Genomic DNA, 21,619 nt, shown 5'->3' with positions numbered 1-21,619 from the left:
TACACATATATAGCAGCCATACATGTGACACAGTCTGTGAAAAAATCCAGCCTGGATTTCACAGACAGGATCATATATATTGTGTGTTATAGGAGGTTGTTTTTAAATGTTTGAGTGAACTTTGTATAGGCACACAACTTTATTATACAAACCCTCCCCTATTTGATGTATGTCCAAACATTTCATGACTATGAGACGTTTAATGTATTTATTTTACAGTGCTGCATTTGGTCAGATGAGGAATGATGTTATGGACCATTATCATCACATGAACGGCAGAGATGAAGAAGGTTAGCATGTCTCGTCCTGTATGGAGCTCATTGGAGACGCTCTGTTACCTCTGGCATTTTCTTCTGTCTTGTTCTATCAGAATCGGTTCCACTGCATCTGAGTTAGGTGAGTTGAAAGAGCGCAGCATTTTGCAAGCATGTTATTGTGATATTATTAGATATTATACTGGCTTTCCGGAGAGACGCACGTGTGCCATGCAAATGTTTCATACACTTGCATAATTTGACAAAAGGCTCGTCTAAACGTTGTGCTGCTCTATGTGTAACCTAGCAACGACAGACTTCAAACTAGCCCTGCTTCCTCAAAGTGGGATGTCCATATGAAATGAGATTTAGTATGGTGAGGAGTCTGGAAATGCTGGATATAACAGTAGGTCAATTAATTGAGTAATTGATAGATTTTTGCAAAATATGTTTGCACATGTTTATTATATATTATTTTATTTATTCATAATATTTAGCTAAATTTGTGTCAGAGAAAATAATCAGGGTTCCCACGGGTCCTTGAAATGCTTGAAAGTTTGTGAATCTGGGGGAAAAAATTCAAGGCCCTGGGAAGTTTTTGAAAATATACATACATAGATACAGGTCAATTGAAAGTGCTTGAATCTATTTTATGCAAGAAGTTTTCTGGAAAAAAATCTATATTATTCCCTGTGTAGTGTAGGATAATATCATAAAAATTCTAGACTTTTTAAGCACACGTGCTAAACTGTTCTCTTTAAATGCTTGTATCTTTTGTATGCGAATGTTGATTCATACCAAAATGTTTTTTTGCATAGTTGGGTTTGACAAATGAAAACGTCCCGGGTTACGTATGTAACACTTGTTCCCTGAGAAGGGAACGAGGCGCTGCATTTCCCTCGCCATACTTTCTGCGTTCCTGTAACGCCGTCTTTGGCAATATTTCAGATAGCGATATCCTGGCTCCCACATCACCCTGTCTTTGTCGTTAAGCCTCACCATTGGTTGAATTTAATATACACAATAAGACACACTTACCCTTGGAGGCGTTCCCAAAGTGTCATCGCAGTGACGCAGCGCAAGTTCCCTCGAAAGGGAACTGTAACCATGTATCTTTAAGGGTAACATACGGTGGACCTGAAGTGCAAACCACAACAACAAATTAAAAAACAACAACAAAATAAAAAAACACTACAACAAATTAAAAAACTCTACAGCAAATTCAAAAACACTACAACAAATAAAAAAAACACTGCAACAAATTAAAAAAACACTGCAACAATTCAAAAAACAAAAACAAATACAAAAAACACTACAGCAAATTAAAAAACACTACAGCAAATTAAAAAACACTACAACAAAATAAAAAACAAATACAACAAATTAAAAACACAACTACAAATAAAAAAACATTACAACAAAATAAAAAACACAACAGCAAGTTGAAAAAACACTACAACAAAATAAATCATGTTGCCCACTGGTACCTACCTCTTCCGGTAGGTTAATGTAGTTGTGTTTTTATTTGTAGTTGTGTTTTTAATTTATTGTTGTGTTTTTTAATTTGTAGTTGTGTTTTTTATTTGTTGTAGTGTTTTGTATTTTGTAGTTGTTTTTTATTTTGTTGTAGTGTTTTTTTATTTGTTTGTAGTGTTTTGTTAACTTGCTGTTGTGTTTTTAATTTTGTTATGGTTTTTTATTTTGTTGTAGTGTTTTTAAATTTGTTGTAGTGTTTTTTTAACTTGCTGTTGTGTTTTTTATTTTATGTTTTTTTATTTTGTTGTAGTGTTTTTTAATTTGTAGTTGTGTTTTTATTTTGTTGTAGTGTTTTTTAATTTGTAATTGTGTTTTTTTAATTTGCTGTATAGTGTTTTTGTAACTTGCTGTTGTGTTTTTTATTTTGTATTTGTTTTTATTCTGTTGTAGTGTTTTTTTATTTGCTGTAGTGGTTTTTAATTTCCTGTAGTGTTTTTTTAAATTTTTTGTTGTTTTTTTAATTTGTTGCAGTGTTTTTTAATTTGTTGTGGTGTTTTTTAATTTGTTGTTGTTGTTTAGTAATTTGTTGTTGTGGTTTGCACTTCAGGGCCACCGTAGTAACACGATGTAACCTTGCTCTCATTTGAAATGTGTCCCCACATTTAGTCCTTGAATTTGAGAATGTTGGACCTGGAAAGTCCTTGAAGGGTTATTGAATTTGAAGTTAACTACGGTGTGGGAACCCTGAATAATTGACAATTGACATTACATCCATGGTATATGCAAACATTTCATAAAGAAATTAAAACAGGTCCCACCACAAGAATCTCATGCAAACGCTCCCAAATATATTTTGAGGTTGCGCCAATTAAATTTCAGGGGCATATGTGACCAAAATGGTCACAATTTTGAGCCCTGCATGTTGGCGATCAGTGTTTGATTTCATCAGCTCATTTGTATTTAACCCTTGTATTGTGTTCGATTTTTGTGACGATTTTGATGGAGCGGGTCAAATTGACCCGCATTGGATTCAATGCAATTCAGTAAATATCACATTATGAAAAACAAGAAGGGATTAGGTATGAACAGAACCAATTTAGTATCAGTCTTTGTCACACATTATAAACACTTTAAATAAAAAAGTAAGATTTAAAAAAATGCATTTAACCACAATTTTTAACATGTTTGTTTTAACAAATGTTGCACAAAAACTGTTGCAACATTTAACATTTTAAATTTTTATTCAAATTTTTTTTTTAACATACCTGTGTTTAAGACATCCTAAATTAACAATTTGATATTGCTGTGAAATGAAATTAAGCTTTTCTTTTTCTAAACAGGCTCATCTTTTGTTCTTGAGGCTCATAGTACAAATTCAAGAAATCACTGTTTACATGATGTGCACACATCAAGCATGTGCTTTCTGACCTCTTGCATTTTACACAAATGATGCTTATTTTGGTGTCATGTTTTGTGGGGCACAGCTGGCATCACTTGTATTCACATCTGGATTTACTGTGGGTCTGAATTCATCTGCTTTACATAGTATTTCATATACATTGAAAATAGAAATGATAGTTCACATTTACTTTTCTGTGTCTGAGGAAGTCTTTATCAGTACTTAAAATAGTGAGGAAAAGCTAACTTTTCCCTTTCCAGGGTAGTAAAACACCAAAATATACGCAATAAATGTATTTAATTTGTGTTTATACAGTTGCCTTGGAACAAACAAATATGGGTCAAATTGACCCGCGAACATCAAAATCGTACCAAAAATCATTATTTGTGCTAAAAAAACCACTTCAAAACACCATAGTGTATCCTAACTTTGCATGCATGTTCATGGCCCTAAATGAGAAAAAGTGACACAATTTCTGGAAGAAAACTGAAACTTAAGTAGTATTTCATATACATTGTAAATAGAAATTATAGCTCACTTTTACCATCTGTGTCTGTAAAAGTCTTTTTCAGTACTCAAAATAGTGAGGAGAAGCATTTTTACCCCCATTTCAGGATAGTAAAACACCAATATAACAACAAACACTAAAAATATATATTTAATTTAGGTCTATGCAGTTGCTTTGGAGCAAAACAAAATGCGGGTCAAATTGACCCGCGAACCTCAAAATCGTTACAAAATGATTTTGGTACACTTCAAAAAATATCAGTGTCTAAACTTTGCATGCATGTTCATGGCCATAAATGAGAAAAAGTCAGAAAATTTCAAGAATAAAATCACAGGTTAACTGGTTTTTCCGACAGCTGAAAAATCAAAACGGGTCAAATTGACCCGGAACATAATTAAAGGGAAACACAAAAAGTGGCAATTTTAACATGATATAATAAATTATCTATTGGGTATTTTGAGCTAAAACTTCACACTCTGGGCACACTGAAGACTTATTTTACATCTTAAAAAGGTTTTAAAAAAATGTCCCCATTAATTCATGCTACTTATTTATAAAGCAAATGCTAATGCAAAAATTTTGCATAATAATGTATCATTTTTTTTTCTATATTTATTTAACATTTTTGCATTGTAAATTTTTTTTACAATAATGCACATTATTATTATTATTATTATTATTATTATTATTATAAAAAGAGCCATAGAAAAATATTTTTCATTTATGCAATTAATTTAAAAAGCAAATAATATTGTATATTTTATTTTATTTTATTGCATCAAATGGCCAATTGCTCGCTTAATTCTTAATTTACAAGTGGAAAACACTATACAGCAATAAGAAAGCAACAAACATTCAAATCACTGATACGTACAGCAAAGCATGTATGTATGGTATCCATTGCTTTAATATGATGCATTTAGTATTTATTATTTAAGCAATATGCACAGATCAATGTCTGTCAGGAGTCGACTTTGTGACTGTGATTATGTTTTTTTTTTTGTAGGTTTGGAGGATGTTTTCTTTCATCCCCAGTCTCTAAGAACTGAAGAGGGTCAGGATGTTTTCTTTCAGTGTGTTTCTGGTGACAGTTCTCCTCCTGCACAAATTTCATGGACAAAAAATGGCAGAGTGCTTAACACAGGAAACCAGATTCAGGTATGGTAAAGTTGAAGGTAAAATGTTAGAAAGTAAAACGTTACAGTTAGTCCCTTGCTGTCAATGGGGCAGTACCCTTTCCAAAAGTACAGCATTGGATGTAAAGAGTTCATTTAAGTGCATCAGAGATATATATTGGTACCAAACCAATACCACTGCATATAATCTCCCCTTCATTATCTCAATACATACACAAAATGTATACATAATTTTACCTTAATGGTATGGGTATTACTGTCCCAGTGACAGCTTGGGATTTTCCATCCCAGCTAAAAACAATAGAAACCATTACAGAAATTATATTCAATGGTCTTAATTGGAATTTTATTGGTTGTAATACAAACTATAATGGTCTCTGTGTCTCTCTACTGATATGCGTTGGGACCATTAGCCCTATTGGAACAATGCTCAAAACACACTATACAAAGGGACTTGGTGGTGGTTATAATAGTAAAAGATAATGGTTCCTAATGGTATTTCAATTAGAATTTCTGTGTTAGTTTCAAAAGGTGTCTGTAATTATCATTTTGTCTCTAAAATCTTTTCTAATGTTCTAATACATCCTAATATACCCTGATACACTAAAATTACCACTAGGGGCAGTATGGAGGAGGAAGCCAAAGGAAGACTTCAGGCACTTTGCACATTGCTAACATCACCAAAGCAGACCAAGGACATTATGTCTGTGTCACCCACAATCCCCTGCTGAACATAAGCAAAGAAAGTCATGAGGCAACTCTGATGGTATATGGTACGATATAGATAGAAAATAAATATATAACCTAGTTTATTACTTGTGACCTTGGACCACAAAACCAGTTATAAGTCGCAAGGGTATATTTATAGCAATAGCCAAAAATACATTGTATGGGTCAAAAATTATTGTTTTTTTAATCATTAGGATATCAAGTAATGATCATGTTCCATGAAGATATTTTGTAAATTATGTATTAGTAATATGTGTTGCTAAGGACTTCATTTGTACAACTTTAAAGGCGATTTTCTCAATATTTGGATTTTTTTGCACCCTCAGATATCACATTTTCAAACAATTGTATCTCAGCAAAATATTGTTTTATCGTAATGAACCATAAACAGTGGGAAGATTATTTATTTATTCAACTTTTAGATGATATATACACTCACCTAAAGGATTATTAGGAACACCTGTTCAATTTCTCATTAATGCAATGATCTAATCAACCAATCACATGGCAGTTGCTTCAATGCATTTAGGGGTGTGGTCCTGGTCAAGACAATCTCGTGAACTCCAAACTGAATGTCAGAATGGGAAAGAAAGGTGATTTAAGCTATTTTGAGCGTGGCATGGTTGTTGATGCCGGACGGGCCAGTCTGAGTATTTCACAATCTGCTCAGTTACTGGGATTTTTACTTGGCACACTTTAGGCCCCTTAGTGCCAATTGAGCATCGTTTAAATGCCACGGCCTACCTGAGCATTGTTTCTGACCATGTCCTCTGATCGCTACTTCCAGTAGGATAAAGCCACATAATGTCACAAAACTCGAATCATTTCAAATTGCTTTCTTGAACATGACAATGAGTTAACTGTACTAAAATGGCCCCCACAGTCACCAGATGTCAAACCAATAAAGCATCTTTGGGGTGTGGTGGAACGGGAGCTTCGTGCCCTGGATGTGCATCCCACAAATCTCCATCAACTGCAAGATGCTTTCCTATCAATGTGGGCCAACATTTCTAAAGAATGCTTTCAGCACCTTGTTGTATCAATGCCACGTAGAATTAAGGAAGTTCTGAAGGCGAAAGGGGATCAAACACAGTATTAGTATGGTGTTCCTAATAATCCTTTAGGTGAGTGTACATCTAAGTTTCTAAAAATTCCCCCTTATGACTGGTTTTGTGGTCTAGGGTCACATTTGGCATTAGACATACAGTACATACATATCCATACAATATGTCTTGCTTCTAATCTATCTCATCCTCTAGATACAATGAAATGAATTGTATCTTTATCTGTACCTGCACAGGTTCCAGTATGAACATAAGGATCATTGAAGGCCCGCAAAATGTCACAGTAGCTGGTGAAATGGAGGCTGCTCTGCATTGTATTGTTGAAGGATTTCCCATTCCCACAGTACAGTGGATTAAAGATGGACATCCATTACTCAATACCTCCAGACGGAGTCTACAGAAGAATGGACAGCTTCTGGTTTTTCAGTGAGATTTTTATGGTGGATTTATGGTTGGATTTTGGAGGTCCAAGTCTCTGTACTGTTTTATATTCCTTAACAAATGTATCCAACTTTATCAGATGGCAACAGTAAAAAGATATGTTACACATTTTAATTGTGATTTTCAATAATAAACAAGTTCAGTCCTATCAAATATATAGACTTATTCTGTCCATTCCCAGACTTGATGACATGAAACGTTTTTTTTCTCCTTATAGGAGAGTTTCGTCAAAGGACGAGGGGTTTTATTTCTGTGAAGCGAGCAATGATAAGGAGAGAGTTACGTCACAACCTGCTTATCTCCTTCCTTCAGGTACCTTTATTTTGCATGAGTCTGATTTACTTTCAAAGCACACCGGTCATTATGCACCTGTATTTCATTTTGCATTTCTCCTCGTCACACAGTTACGGATTGGACCTTTACTCAGGAACCAGCTGAACTATCAGTAAGGAAGGGAGATTCTGCCACTCTTCCCTGTAGACCTTCACACAGCAGACCCCAAACACAAGTGTCCTGGTTTAAAAACAACCAGCTGCTACATCCAGGACCCCACTATACAACTGATCCTAATGGAGACCTGCTCTTCCACAGGTGCATTGTGTGTTTACTGCATTTAGACCTCTGATAATATACAGTGGCAAGAAAAAGTATGTGAACCCCTAGGAATAAACTGGTTTTCTACTGTGATTTGCCATAAAATGTGATCTGATCCTCCTCTAGGTCACAACAATAGACAAACACAATGCGTATAAGGTGACAACACACAAATAATTCTAGTTTCTAGAATTCTACTTTTTTGAGAACCCCCATTAAACATTCATATTGCTGGAGGAAAATGTAAGTGAACCCTTGGATTTAACAGCTTGTTGAGCTTCATTTGGCAGCAAATACTTAAAGCAAGCGCTTTCAGTAGTTCTGAATCAGACCTGCGCATCATTCAGAAGCAATTTTTGCCCATTCCCCTCTACAAAACTGCTTTAACTCAAACACATTTGTAGGATGTCTGGTGTGAACCGCTCTCTTGAGGTCATTCCACAGGTTAAGGTCTGGGCTTTGACTAGGCCGCTCCAATTGGCGCATTTTGTTTTTCTTAAGCCAGTCTGTAGTGGATTTACTACAATGCTTAAGGTCATTGTCCTGTTGCATCAACTAACTTCTACTGAGCTTCAACTGGTGGACAGCCACCTTGACATTATCCTGTAGGATTTTTTTTTTACTTAATAATTCATTTTACCCTCGATGATGGCAAGTGGTCCAGGCCATGAGGCAGCAAAGCAAGCCCAAATCATGATGTTCCCTCCACCATACTTCACTGTTGGGATGATGTTTTGATGTTGGTAAGCTGTGCCATAACATTTTTCCCAAAAAATTCAACTTTTGTTTCATCAATCCATAAAATATTTCCCAGTAGCACTGGGGTTTGCCAAGGTGCTCTTTTGCAAACTTCAGGCTCACAGCAATGTTTTTCGGGAGAGCAGTGGCTTCCTCCGTGGTGTACTGTTATAGACACCGTGCCTGTCCAAAGACTTGCGAATGGTAGACTCAGGAACAGAGCTGTGTGCCCGTTCCAATGATGTCTTCAAGCCTTTAGCTGTTACTCGTGGGTTCTTTTTTACTTCATTGAGTATTCTGCATGGTGTCTTAGGAGTCATCTTGACTGTGCGCCCACTTCTAGGAAGGGTAGCTACAGTATTTAACTGTCTCCATTTATAGACAATTTGTCTAAGTGTAGACTGATGGAGGTCTAAACATTTTGAGATTGTTTTGTATCCCTTTTCAGCCTTATGGAGTGCAACATCTCTTGATCAGATATCTTTATAAGAGCATGGTTCAGAAGAGCTGATGCTTCTTAAGGACAGCAATCTTAAAATGTGTGACTGTCATAATATCAATCAAAGTTGCACTAAACCACACATTTAAACTCATTTTATTAATTGGACTCCAGTTTGCCAGCTTCTGACAAAAAATAACTTTCAATAAAGTAATTAGTCCATGGGCTCACTTACATTTTCCTCCAGCACAGTGAATGTTTAATGGGTGTTTCCAAAGAAGACACAAGAAACTGGAATTATTTATGTCTTGTGAGCTTATGCACATCGTGTTTGTTTATTGTTGTGACCTAGATGAGGATCAGATAACATTTTATGGCAAATCACTGTAGAAAACCAGTTCATTCCTAGGGGTTCACATACTTTTTCTTGCCACTGTAGTTATGTTTATTATATTATATTATATTATATTATATTATATTATATTATATATTTATTTCAAGAGATCCTCCTAAAAGTTACACAATGCACCTTTAACCAATAAAATGTCAAAATTTTGACTTTGCCCCAGATATAGTTTGATTTAACCTTGACAAATATAAAGACATTTCGCCCTGCAAATATATTGTAGCTACAAGTGTATATGATCCTTAAACTGTGCGACTTGTGTTTCAGTGTACAGGAGACAGACACAGGATTGTATTTCTGCAGAACATCTAATTCCCATGTCAAAAGGGCTCTCAACTCCAAAAAAATCTTTCTGGATGTTCTTGGTAAGGAAGTGTTACACACATATGTACTTTATCAATCTATCAATCATTTATATGCATTGATGATATATAATATACTAAAACCGGTCATGTGACACACTAGTTTTACCAGCTACCATTATTACATTCATTTCAGAACCTCCATCCGTGACCATCTGGCCAAAGGTGCTGACGTCTCCTGTGGGAGCCGAAGTGAAAGTTCATTGCAAAGTGTCAGGACACCCTGCTCCATTAATAAAGTGGTCAAAACAGGGCCGGTCAGTGCAGACCGGAGGCAAAGTCATGATGGGGTAAGCTGTGCGTGAAGATAATAATGGACACTTATGGTTAATGTTTATTTTGCTTGATAAGTTCACTTTGTTCCCAGGGTAAGAAACAGTACTCTCTATATTTCTTCGGCGAGAGATTATGATGATGGTCTTTACACGTGTTCGGCCTCCAACACAGCGGGTCATGACGAGAAAACCATGACTCTTCATGTTGCTGGTAAAACTACATTTGGTGCCAAACTAATATATATTTTGGACATGTGGTACAATGGCATTTTAAAGGCGGAGTCCACGATGTTTGAAAAACGCTTTGGAAAAGCAGACGGGCCGACTACCAAAGCACACTTATAGCCAATCAAATCAAATGCCGGGTTGCGTATGTGTGGGGTGCGTCTATCAACAGAAGGTCCAGATTCTATTAGGGTAGGGGCGTGTTTGTTTAGGTGATTTCAAATATCAACATTGGCTTTCAAACATCATGGACACCGCCTTTAAGCAGTTTAAACTTTTAATTAAAAAATCTTCTTTTATTGGTTTCAGTGAAACCTGTTATCGTTTCGTTCATCGCATCAGTCACTGTTTCAGAGGGATCTCCGGTTAGCCTCCCTTGTCGAGCTGTTGGAGATTTTCCCATCAAATATACTTGGATCCGAATGGCCATGATCCAAAAAACACCTGAACTTGTGTCACTCCCACAACACGTACACGTTGATGGTTTGTGGATATTGCATACACTGCTATCACTACATTTTTGACCCTGGACCACAAAACCAGTCATAGGTATCCTGGGTATATTTGTTGCAATAGCCAACAATACATGTATGTGTCAAAATTATATTTTTCATGCCAAAAATCACTGCAGATCATGATATTTTGTAAATTTTACATATAAGAGTAACTTTATCATCACAGATAATGGGACATTGGTTATCTCCAGCGTCCATCGAGCCGATGCAGGAGAATATCACTGCACTGCTGAGAATGGAGTCGGTCAGGATGTGCGAAGCACCATCATAACTGTGAATGGTTAGAGGCTTTCGCATGTCTCATGCATATTTATATCATTCTGTTGCATGTTTGTTTATCTTGGATTTATCTAATCAGCCAAATCCTCTGACTTAAAGCTGAACCGGATGTCTTGCCCCAAAAGGATGCACTGAGTAAAATCATTATGCCCACTGTGAGTAATGCCACGTGTTAAGATTAAGTTACATTTGTGACATAATATACTAGTCAACATTTGAAGTGGATCAAAAAAGTTTATCAAAGTTGTCCTATGACAAGAATGGGTATAAGGGATTGGTTTTATGTAAACATTTATTAAAGGTTTTGATCCACTTCGAATGTTGACTAGTGTAATTTAAAAATTATACTTATCCTCATGTCATTCCTGTATAACTTACATTCTTATGTAAAACATAAATGTAAATGTTTTTTTCCACATTTTCATGTTCAGGATTATTGAGCAGGGCTAAAACGATCGCTCGATGACACACTGAAGCCAAGAAGCATGGCCCCATCCCTAACAGAATCGCAAGCATTTATCTTGAGAGAGATGGTGGCTTTTGATTCTGGTTAAAGGGGATACAGTTACGGCCAAATTTCGCAAGAAGTTCGGTTTATAGTTAAGTTTTTGGGTAAGATTAGGATAAAAGCAACGCTCATCCGGCGAGATTTTTCACAACCGCGGCTTTCCCGCAAGTGGACGTGCGTTTGAGAGCCGAGAATTCTGTCTGTTTTTCAAGATTTTGATAACTTTTTTTATCGTTGGGCTGGGTGGTTAATGACACATTTTTTGGTGGTGTCTTAAAGGGACACTCCACTTTTTTTGAAAATAGGCTCATTTTCCGGCTCCCCTAGGGTTAAACATTTTTCTGAATTAATTCAGCCGTTCTTTGGCGGTACCACTATTAGCATAGCTTAGCACGATCCATTGAATTTGATTAGACGCAATAATATTATTCAGTGCCCAAAAATAGTGCCTTGCTATGAAACGTAACCAAGGGGTTTATTTTCGGGCGCTGCGTAATATCATTGCGCCTGCTGCTGCCATGGTACAGCAGCAAAGCCCTTGATTATTACGCCAGAATGAGAGTATAGTTCCTAGCAATATCTGCCTAAAAAATAGCAATTTTTAATTTTCTGTCGTTCTTCAATGTAACTACAGAAGAGTCACGTTTTAAATAAGAAAAAAATCAAAACGCTTTGGTTATTTTTTGCGCAATGCTAATGGTCTAATCAGATTCAATAGATTATGCTAAGCTATGCTAAAAGTGCTAGCGCCAGACCCGGAGATCAGCTGAATGGATTCCAAAACGATAAAAACCAAATGTTTAACTCTACGAGAGCTGGAAAATGAGCATATTTTTTAAAAAAAGTGGAGAACACATTTAATATCAGACTTTACACAGACATGGAAAACATGCAAAAAAAACATGCAAAAAAAAAAAAAAATGCAGTGTTGTTCTTGAATGTTTCCTTCTGTTCTACATAAGAAAAAAAGTAGATTTGACATGAGGATGAGTAAATTTTGACCATTTTTTTTTATTTTGGGTGATTAATTAGTTTATTCTGTGATTTTATGAGTATTTGTGAGCACCAACCGTTTTCAATAGCCTGCTATCTTTGATTTAATAACACAATGCCAAACGTAGATCTGAGAACAGTTATGGATTTGGGTTTGTTTGCATAACTCCATTCTTGCAGGTTCCAGGGAGTAAGCAAGAGCTATTTACAGACGTCAATCGACATGATTCAAAGATTCCAAGTTATACAAAAATAAATGAACCCATTCGACAAGCAACTGAAGAGGACGTAAAGATATCATGTAAGTTCAGAGTTAACACATTTCATTCTCTTTTCTTGCAATATCAAAATATGGTCATTGTTGTTTTGTCTTTGATTCAGCTTTAAAGGCTTTTGTTGAAGACTTGCCAACATACCACTTTACTGATTCTCCTCAAGACACGACACAGTTTGCTTCTCTTAAGCCAGCTGGCATAAACAAAGTAAGAAAACCAACATCACCGCCCACCGACCCTACATTATTTCTCCAACTAAAAGAGACACGACAACACATCCAACCAACACAACCGGTGACCAAACGTCTAGGTATTAAATTAAACGCAAGTGACCAATCAGACTCATATTCTTCTGAAGTCCAGCTTAAAAACATCAAAGGCCAAACTGAGACATTCCTGGATGTGGACAACATCACCGTTTCAACGTCAGTGGAAAATCAACACAATCAAAGCCAAACAATCAAACAATCCAGAGGAACCAAGTCATCTGTGACGAATAATACGGACCTCATTGAGTCAGTAAAGAAAAACACTTCTCAAGCCCCTATGAGAACCACAGACAATAATGCTAGGTAAGGATTTATGATGTTATTACATAAAACATCAAAATAAAAGGTGTGGTCCGATCCAACAGACGAGCTAAGGTATCTGAAAATACTGAAAAAGTGAATGCTGGTTCTGATAGAAAGGTCTAGTGGAGTCCATACCTCCATGAGTCAGGGCTGTTTTGGTGGCAAAAGGGGGACATACACAATAATAGGCATGTGGTCATAATGTTGTGGCTGATCGTGTAAGTCTTTACTTGATTTTTACACATTTACAAGATGTAATTTAAGTCTCCAGTGTGACCAGAATGGCTGGAAAGTTTCAGCTCAACATACCTCACAGATCATTTTTATAGCATATCCAAAATCCCCCTAATTGGTTTTTCGTGTCTGTACCTTTAAATGCAAATGAGTTAATGCTCTTCACTCCCATACCAAAAGAGACTGCGAGCGCTTTCAATAATAAATCTGATTCTTGTGAATACACGATGAGACAATAGTATTTCACTATTGAGATATGGTGGACAACTCGTTGTGGGCGGAAACTACGGTAATACATGACTGTCAGTTAGTGGCTGTGGGCGGGGCTTTATCAATGTGGCGTAACATTAACAAGAGAATCAAAACGGCATTTCTAATGAGACTGCTTTGGTTTAATGGGGAGTAAAACAGAAGCCGTGTGTGGATTTCTTTCGTAAAGGGTTTTTGTGTGACGACACATGTTTATGTCCAAACACCCCTTTCAATAGTGGATTTTGCCTAATAGACATACAGCTTACCACCATAACACTAGGATAAGCCCTGTCCGGGAAACTGCCTCGTAGAGATGGTGCACAATTTCATTCACACAAATACAAAACACCATAATGACATAAAAATAATGCTATAAACCTTCATTAAAGGGATAGTTCGGCCAAAAATGATATTAAACCCATGATTTACTCACCCCCAAGCTGTCCGAGTCGCATATGTCCATCGTTTTTCAGACAAACACATTTTCGGATATTTTAGAAAATGTTTTAGATCTTTCAGTTGATTAAATGTAATGTTACGGGGTCCACGACCTTCAAGTCCAAAAAAAGTGCGTCCATCCTTCACAAATTAAATCCAAACGGCTCCGGGATGATAAACAAAGGTCTTCTGAGGGAAATCCACGCGGTGTTGTTGTAGAAATATCCATATTTAAAACTTTATTAACGTAAATATTAAATAAATACCTTCCGGTAGCGCCGCCATCTAGGTATTTATTTACGTTAATAAAGTTTTATATATGGATATTTCTACAACAACACAGCGCGGATTACCCTCAGAAGACCTTAGTTTATCATCCTGGAGCCGTTTGGATTTAATTTGTGAAGGATGGGCGCACTTTTTTTGGACTTGAAGGTCGTGGACCCCGTAACAATACATTTAATCAACTGAAAGATCTAAAACATTTTCTAAAATATCCGAAAATGTGTTTGTCTGAAAAACGATGGACATATGCAACTCGGACAGCTTGGGGGTGAGTAAATAATGGGTTTAATATCATTTTTGGCCGAACTATCCCTTTAAACCACACCAAGTGTAAAATAAAACACTGTAATGTGCGTAACATAAATATTCAAATAAAATATCATTAAATGTGAAGAGTCACACAGGGAATTGTGTTAACGTCCTTTTACTGTTTTTCACAGTCATTTTTACGGAGACTTGTATTTTTAGCTTACAGAAACCATTATCTTAACAGTATTTTACCGTAAAAGTAAAGATTTTCATTCTACACTGTAAAAAAATTCTGTAGAAATTACAGTATTATTGGGTATTACTGGCAACTTGCTGCCAGTAACTTACTGTAGATTTTACATTTATGTTATTTACTGGCAACAGTTTGTTCAAAGTTAAATGAACATGAAACATTTTCAGTCTTTATCTTCTACAGTAAGTTACTGGCAACCAGCTGCATAATTACAGCACATTTTTTACAGTGTAGAAGGGTAATTCTCACCTTTTACTTTCAAAAAATCGTGCATTTTACTTTATTTTACCGTAAATAAAATGTTTATATTTTGCTTAGTCTATTACGGTTTTTAAATGTATATGTCAACACTGAAAAACATGATTCATTCAATTTACAAAATTTTTGTTAGGTAAGTGGTTGCAATCAATTTATTTAAGCTTCATTTAAACAAAAAAGATTACTGAAGTAAAATAAAATAAAAAACTTTTGTTTAAATGTAGCTTAAATAAATTGATTGCAACCACTTACCTTAAAAAAAATTTGTAAATTGAATGAATCATTTTTTTCAGTGAAGGTTTTTTATAGTCAACCAATTAACAGGTTTTTACTGTAGCATTTTTACTTGTTTTTTGTTAAAATTATGAAAAAACTTTTGCAGTGTATGGTTCCATAAAAATCTTTAACATTCACAGAACCTTTCTGTGTAGTGCATCTACAGACGAAAAAAAAGTTAAGAAATTGTACTTTTAGGAAACTTTGACTGAAACAACATGACATTGCTGTAAAAAATGCTTTTTAGCATCTTTTTTCAATAATCGCTACAATGTCCTGTTTGTAATCTACAATGGCTTGTTGAGCATTCGGTAATGGTTATAAAATCAAATGATCTTTTGTCTTCAGGCATAAGGTGAAGCCACAGCCATGGTTTCCTGTGATTGAAAAACATGACATTCCAATCGTGGTTGGAGTTGGCGTTTCCTTGGCTTTTATTTTCATCGCTATGGCCTTTTACTCTTTGGTTCAGAAAAATGACCCGGCAGGCGTTCCAACATGTAGAGCAGGTGAGACTTTAAAAATATCAATGAACATCAATGATTCTCTAACTATACTTAAAGGATTACTCCACTTTCTTAAAAAATCCAGATAATTTACTCACCCCCATGTCATCCAAAGTGTTGATGTCTTTCTTTGTTCAGTCAAAAAGAAATTAAGTTTTTGAGGAAAACATTCCAGGATTTTTCTCAATTTAATAGACTTTATTGGACCCCAACAGTTTACAGTTTCAATGCAGTTTAAAATGATTGCAGTTTCAACACAGCTTCTAAATGATCCCAAACGATGCATAGGAGTCTTATCTAGCCAAACAATTGTCATTTTTTGCAAGAAAAAAGTACTTTTAAACCTCAACTTTCGACGTCATGACGCATTACATGAGGTCGCTCTGGCGCATCACACATCTAGTGCAAGACGAGAAGTTTTATTTTTTGTTATTCTTGCCGAAAAAGACAATCGTTTTGCTAGATAAGACCATTCGCCTATGCCTTGTTTGGGATCATTTAGAGCCCTTTGAAACTGCATTTTTTTAAACTGCATTGAAACTGTTTAGGTCCAATAAAATCTATTAAACTGAGAAAAATCCTGAAATGTTTTTCTTAATCAAACTTAAAGGAATATTCCATTTTCTTAAAAGAAAAATCCAGATAATTTACTCACCACCATGTCATCCAAAATGTTGATGTCTTTTTTTGTTCAGTCGAGAAGAAATTATGTTTTTTGAGGAAAACATTGCAGGATTTTTCTCATTTTAATGGACTTTAATAGAGCCCAACATTTAATACTTAACTCCACACTTAACAGTTTTTTTCAACGGAGTTTCAAAGGACTCTAAATGATCCCAAACGAGGCATAAGGGTCTTATCTAGCAAAACGATTGTCATTTTTAACAATAAAAATAACAAACATACACTTTTAAAGCACAACTTCTCGTCTAAATCCAGTCCAGCGCGACTTAACGTAAATGCGTAGTGACGTAGGGAGGTCACGTGTTACATATATAAAACGCACATTTGCGGACCATTGTAAACAATAAACTGACACAAAGACATTAATTAGTATCAGTTGACATACAACAACGTAGGAACGGTCCTTTTTCTCAACACTTGTAAACACTGGGGCGGAGTTTCGCGTTCGTCCTCTGTGACCTCTTGACGTCATGACGTATTGCGTGGGGTCACGTTGGCGCATCACGACCGGATTTAAACGAGAAGTTGTGCTTTAAAAGTGTATATTTGTTATTTTTATTGTCAAAAATGACAATCGTTTTGCTAGATAAGACCCTTATGCCTCGTTTGGGATCGTTTAGAGTCCTTTGAAACTCCGTTGAAAAAAACTGTTAAGTGTTGAGTTAAGTATTAAATGTTGGGCTCTATTAAAGTCCATTAAAATGAGAAAAATCCTGCAATGTTTTTCTCAAAAAACATAATTTCTTCTCGACTGAACAAAGAAAGACATCAACATTTTGGATGACATGGTGGTGAGTAAATTATCTGGATTTTTCTTTTAAGAAAATGGAATATTCCTTTAATCAAAGTAGAGTAAATTATTAGATTCTTTTAAGAACGTAGAGTAATCCTTTAAAAGTTAATACTAACTGTTTCGTCCTCATAGCTTTGAGGGGTCTTGGTGGGCCATGCAGACACGGGGAACGTCTTGCCATGGAAAGGACGTATGATAACAAGTTAGTGTAATTGACATCATAAGTGTTATTATTTCTAAACATGTCATTATTTCTAAACAGAGGACATTTGTATATTTTTTTGCATTTATAAGGGCATTTGAGGATGATAATTTGGTGGCTGTTATTGAGCAAAGCCCCAACACGTCAGAGACCAGAGCGCATCCACCAGAAGCTAACCCGTCCACCGTGGTGATCGATCCGCCTTCTGGTGATGATCAAGATGGTGTCCAGCCTACCCAAGATATGGCAGTTATTGTGGAGACGCATCCAGAACCTAGAGAAGAGGACCAGGCAAGTTATATCATTCTGACTATCTAATGTAGAACTCTAATAAAGAAAAATGTGTAAAGTCACATCTTTAAAGGCTATAAATGTAGAAGCAACAATTTCTTTTTTAATAACTTTCCTTAATTAGTTGGAAACTATATTTGAAGAGGGGAAGGCGACTCCCTCACCACATTCTGACATTCAGCTTCAGTGCATGGATGACTGGAGGAGCAGAGAGTTTGAAGCAGATCAGGACGCCCCATCGCCTCCTCCACCCATTCCACCACCCGCCCAGGAGGAGGGTCTGCGTTCCTCCCTGACCCTTCAGACCAGCGAGCCCTGCTCGACTCCTGTACGTCACAGCATTAGCATCTCCCACGGTATGTCTCCTCTCCTGCTGTCTCACTGTGTGTCACTGGGCACAACGTCTGTGGCAGTGGACGTTCGCTTTTACCCACCAGCCCCGCCAGCGGCCGAGCATCCTCAGTGCCCTGCTTTCGGACCCACAGGTCAGCAGGTTAACACCAGACTGGAGCACGAATTAAACGCACCATCTACCGGTCACAATAAATAGGCCCAGCAAAGCCATGAGAAATAAGTCATAAGTCGTTAGTTTAAAGATGGTGCTCATTCATGTTTAATAATTTTTTTAATAATATTCAGAGGCATCTTTATTTGTTGACCTTTTAGTCATTCCAAAACGTACATATAAAGACAAAAAACGATGAGCCCAAGATGAACCCCCCCAACAATACTGCCTTACAAACACAAAGCGCAGTAACTACGCATTTGGTCAAAATTGAGTTAAGGGTTGAAATTGGCTTTGTGAGATCTGATGGGCCTTATGACAAAGTCTCCTGGTTCAATTTTGTCCCATTTCAGAGAAACATGTGTGCCAAAATTGGCTGGCTGGTGTAAAAACTTTAAGGGCATTTTTCAGTGTTTGCGTAGTCACTGCACTTAGCCTTTGAAGGGCAGAAAACATAAGGGGATTAAATGCCCGAAATGAGTAAATGTGCCAATGAATGGCTGTTTAGAATTGAAATCAGAGGAGCCCTGGACTCAAAATGGCATTCCTTATGTCACAACTTAACAAGCAGATTACATTACGATATACTACAATTTAAAGAAACAAAAAATCCATGATTTTTCATGACTTGGACAAAAAGAATTCCCTTATTTCATTGTCTGAAATAGACCTTCCATGATATTCCAGTAATTCCATGACCCGTGGGAACCCTGTAGTTTCTGTTATTTTTCTAAACAAAGGCTATTATAGTAAGGACTGATTTTGCTACAAAACTAGCCACGATATAATGTAAAATATCCCAGATGGCTGTGTGGTATTGGTTCTGACAGATGGTTCTACTGTGCACAACTCGACTGTTATTTCTACACGTGCCAAAGGTTACAATTATCTGTAGTAACTTGCATTTAGTGATGTACTAATGTTAAAGATGTATCTGAATATTCTGGAAGTAGTCCACTTCAACCGTTTACTATCTGTTATATATTGTAGAAGTAACCAACTGTGTACATAAAACATAACCCTAACATTAATATTTTATAATTTATTACTTGTTTATTGTTGAATGCTTTATTCTGATTGGTTGATAAATGTTTCACAGGTGTTGATACTTCGATTTGTGCCGCATTATCACTTTGGGTGTGCATTTTTTTTCTTCGAATAATTCAACGGCTAGTTGTCAATTATTCCTTGCTTATCTTATACTTTATCACTTGTTTATTTTTATATTTATTACTATTCTTTATATAATTCTACTACATATAGCATACTAGTGTGGACAGCAAAGAGAGAATTTTATTGTGCAAGGAACATGTCTTGTGCATATGACAATAAATGCTTTGAAACTTGTTGGCTTTTCCCCTCTCACTTACGCTATTATATCTACAAATTTGATCCAGAAACAGCAAACAACAAGCGCTACTCTACATTGCTCAAAACGTGAGTTTGAACAGTCAGTAAGCCTTTTAAAGCAACACTTAAGAGTTTTTGCTCTTTGCTCCCCCTACAGGTTGGAAGCGGAATTGTCCATTACCACTGTCGTAAATAATTTAGCCTACTGCAGCAAAGCTGGCTCTGATTGGATTGTAGGTCTGCCGTAAAGCAAGTTTTTGTAGTTTTCACTCGAACTACAGGACCGCGACCCGGCGGTTGGAAATTTCTTTAGTGCGGTTTAGGCCGATAGAGGGATGCAAAGCGAATGTGAAAGTGCCGTTCACCCTGTTTCGAGTGGATGAACGACTGAAACCTTTTTGGAAACATTATTTTAAGGTAAAAAAAACTCTTTGGTGTTGCTTTAAAGGCTTAACTTATTTCTCAAACACCTTCGTACATTTTTGTGCAATTTGCCTTGACACCTGTGACCTTGGGGTTAGGGATGGGGTTTTCGTAGGTTTTTTTTAATAATGATTGTATGCTTTTGCACGAGTAACTTGGTACGAAGTCATACGAATTAGCCAATTTGTAAAATTTTTGTTGGGGATGATACTTGTTTTATCATAGACTTTAGGTTTTGTAACTTTACAGATCATATTAACTTTTGCAAATAAATGTAAAATCACAAAAAGAAAAACAGGAGCTTTTAAAAATTACAATTAGCAGAAAACACATAGCATACTGATCCTTACAAAAGTTTTTATTTTATTCAAATTAAACATTTCACTTTAAGGAATCTTCAACTGTATGATTTAAACACTTCAAACATTGGATAATGATTTATATTTAACCCACCTGTAAAAATGATCAGATCTTTTAATTTCTATGAACATTTGCTTGTAAGCACAGTCACAAATGCAACCATTTATATTCACAGTGATTACTAAAGTGATATTTCAAGATTATCTCTGTGACATTCAACATTAATCTGAATATTCTAAAAGCAGACCACTTCATGTGAAGCCTCTGTGTTATTGTGGCATGGAAGTAAAAAAAAAAAATTAAATACACTCTTAAAAATAAAGGTGTTTTACAATGCCATAAAAGTGAAATATTTGCCTAAATGGACCTTTAACATGATAAAGCTTTATTTTTCAAAACAGGTTCTTTAATTAAATTTTTCTATTAACCATCTTTTGTGGAAAAGAAAAGTTCTGTATACTGTATAAACAAAAATGGTTGTTATTTGGCATCAGGTTGCACCTTTATTTTTTAAGATTGTATAATGAAATGTATACATACAGTAACACATGACATTGACAATGCTTTAATATTTATAGTTGAAATATTCTAACATTACTAACATTCCTCATTCTTCAGATGATTCGTTTCACTCAGTTAAAGGGACATTGCACTTTTAAAAAAAAAAAAGGCTCATTTTCCAGCTCTCCTAGAGTTAAACATTTGATTCTTACAGTTTTGGAATCCATTCAGCTGATCTCCTGGTCTGGCGCTAACACTTTTAGCATAGCTTAGCATAATCCATTGAATCTGATTAGACCATTAGCATCGTGCTAAAAAATAAAAAAAAGAGTTTTGATATTTTTCCTATTTAAAACTTGACTCTTCTGTAGTTACATCGTATACTAAGACCGACAGAAATGTAAAAGTTGCGATTTTTTAGGCAGAAATGGTTAGGAACTATACTCTCAAACTGGCGTAATAATCAAGGACTTTGCTGATGTAACATGTCTGCAGCAGGCGTAGTGATATTACACACTACACGAAAATAGTCCACTTGGTTACTTTCAATGGCAGGGTACTATTTTCGGGC

At 35.9% G+C, this 21,619-nt stretch overlaps 1 protein-coding gene across 2 annotated transcripts; it reads left to right on the top strand.

Moving 5' to 3' along the window:
* Positions 1-224: 224 nt before the first annotated feature.
* On the top strand, positions 225-19,696 carry LOC135774320 (uncharacterized). 2 transcript variants are annotated; one of them, XM_065284341.1, is made up of 18 exons: positions 225-396; positions 4,644-4,795; positions 5,393-5,546; positions 6,803-6,992; positions 7,225-7,319; positions 7,412-7,598; positions 9,452-9,549; positions 9,683-9,836; positions 9,914-10,032; positions 10,356-10,529; positions 10,728-10,841; positions 10,940-10,995; positions 12,522-12,642; positions 12,723-13,188; positions 15,782-15,942; positions 17,549-17,618; positions 17,711-17,909; positions 18,034-19,696. In XM_065284341.1, exons 1-18 carry the CDS (start codon positions 282-284, stop codon positions 18,457-18,459), a joined length of 3,051 nt encoding a protein of 1,016 aa, XP_065140413.1. In that variant the 5' UTR covers positions 225-281; the 3' UTR covers positions 18,460-19,696. The 2 variants fall into 2 exon arrangements, with proteins under 2 accessions (XP_065140413.1, XP_065140414.1); XM_065284342.1 differs by lacking the exons at positions 225-396; positions 4,644-4,795 and having other exon boundaries at positions 5,416-5,539.
* Positions 19,697-21,619: the final 1,923 nt, after the last annotated feature.

The sequence above is a fragment of the Paramisgurnus dabryanus genome, chromosome 5 (genome assembly GCF_030506205.2).
Source record: "Paramisgurnus dabryanus chromosome 5, PD_genome_1.1, whole genome shotgun sequence".
In the NCBI taxonomy this organism is placed as follows: domain Eukaryota; kingdom Metazoa; phylum Chordata; class Actinopteri; order Cypriniformes; family Cobitidae; genus Paramisgurnus; species Paramisgurnus dabryanus.
The sequence above is the reverse complement of the archived record's forward strand: the minus strand, read 5'-3'. Positions and strand labels throughout refer to the sequence as shown.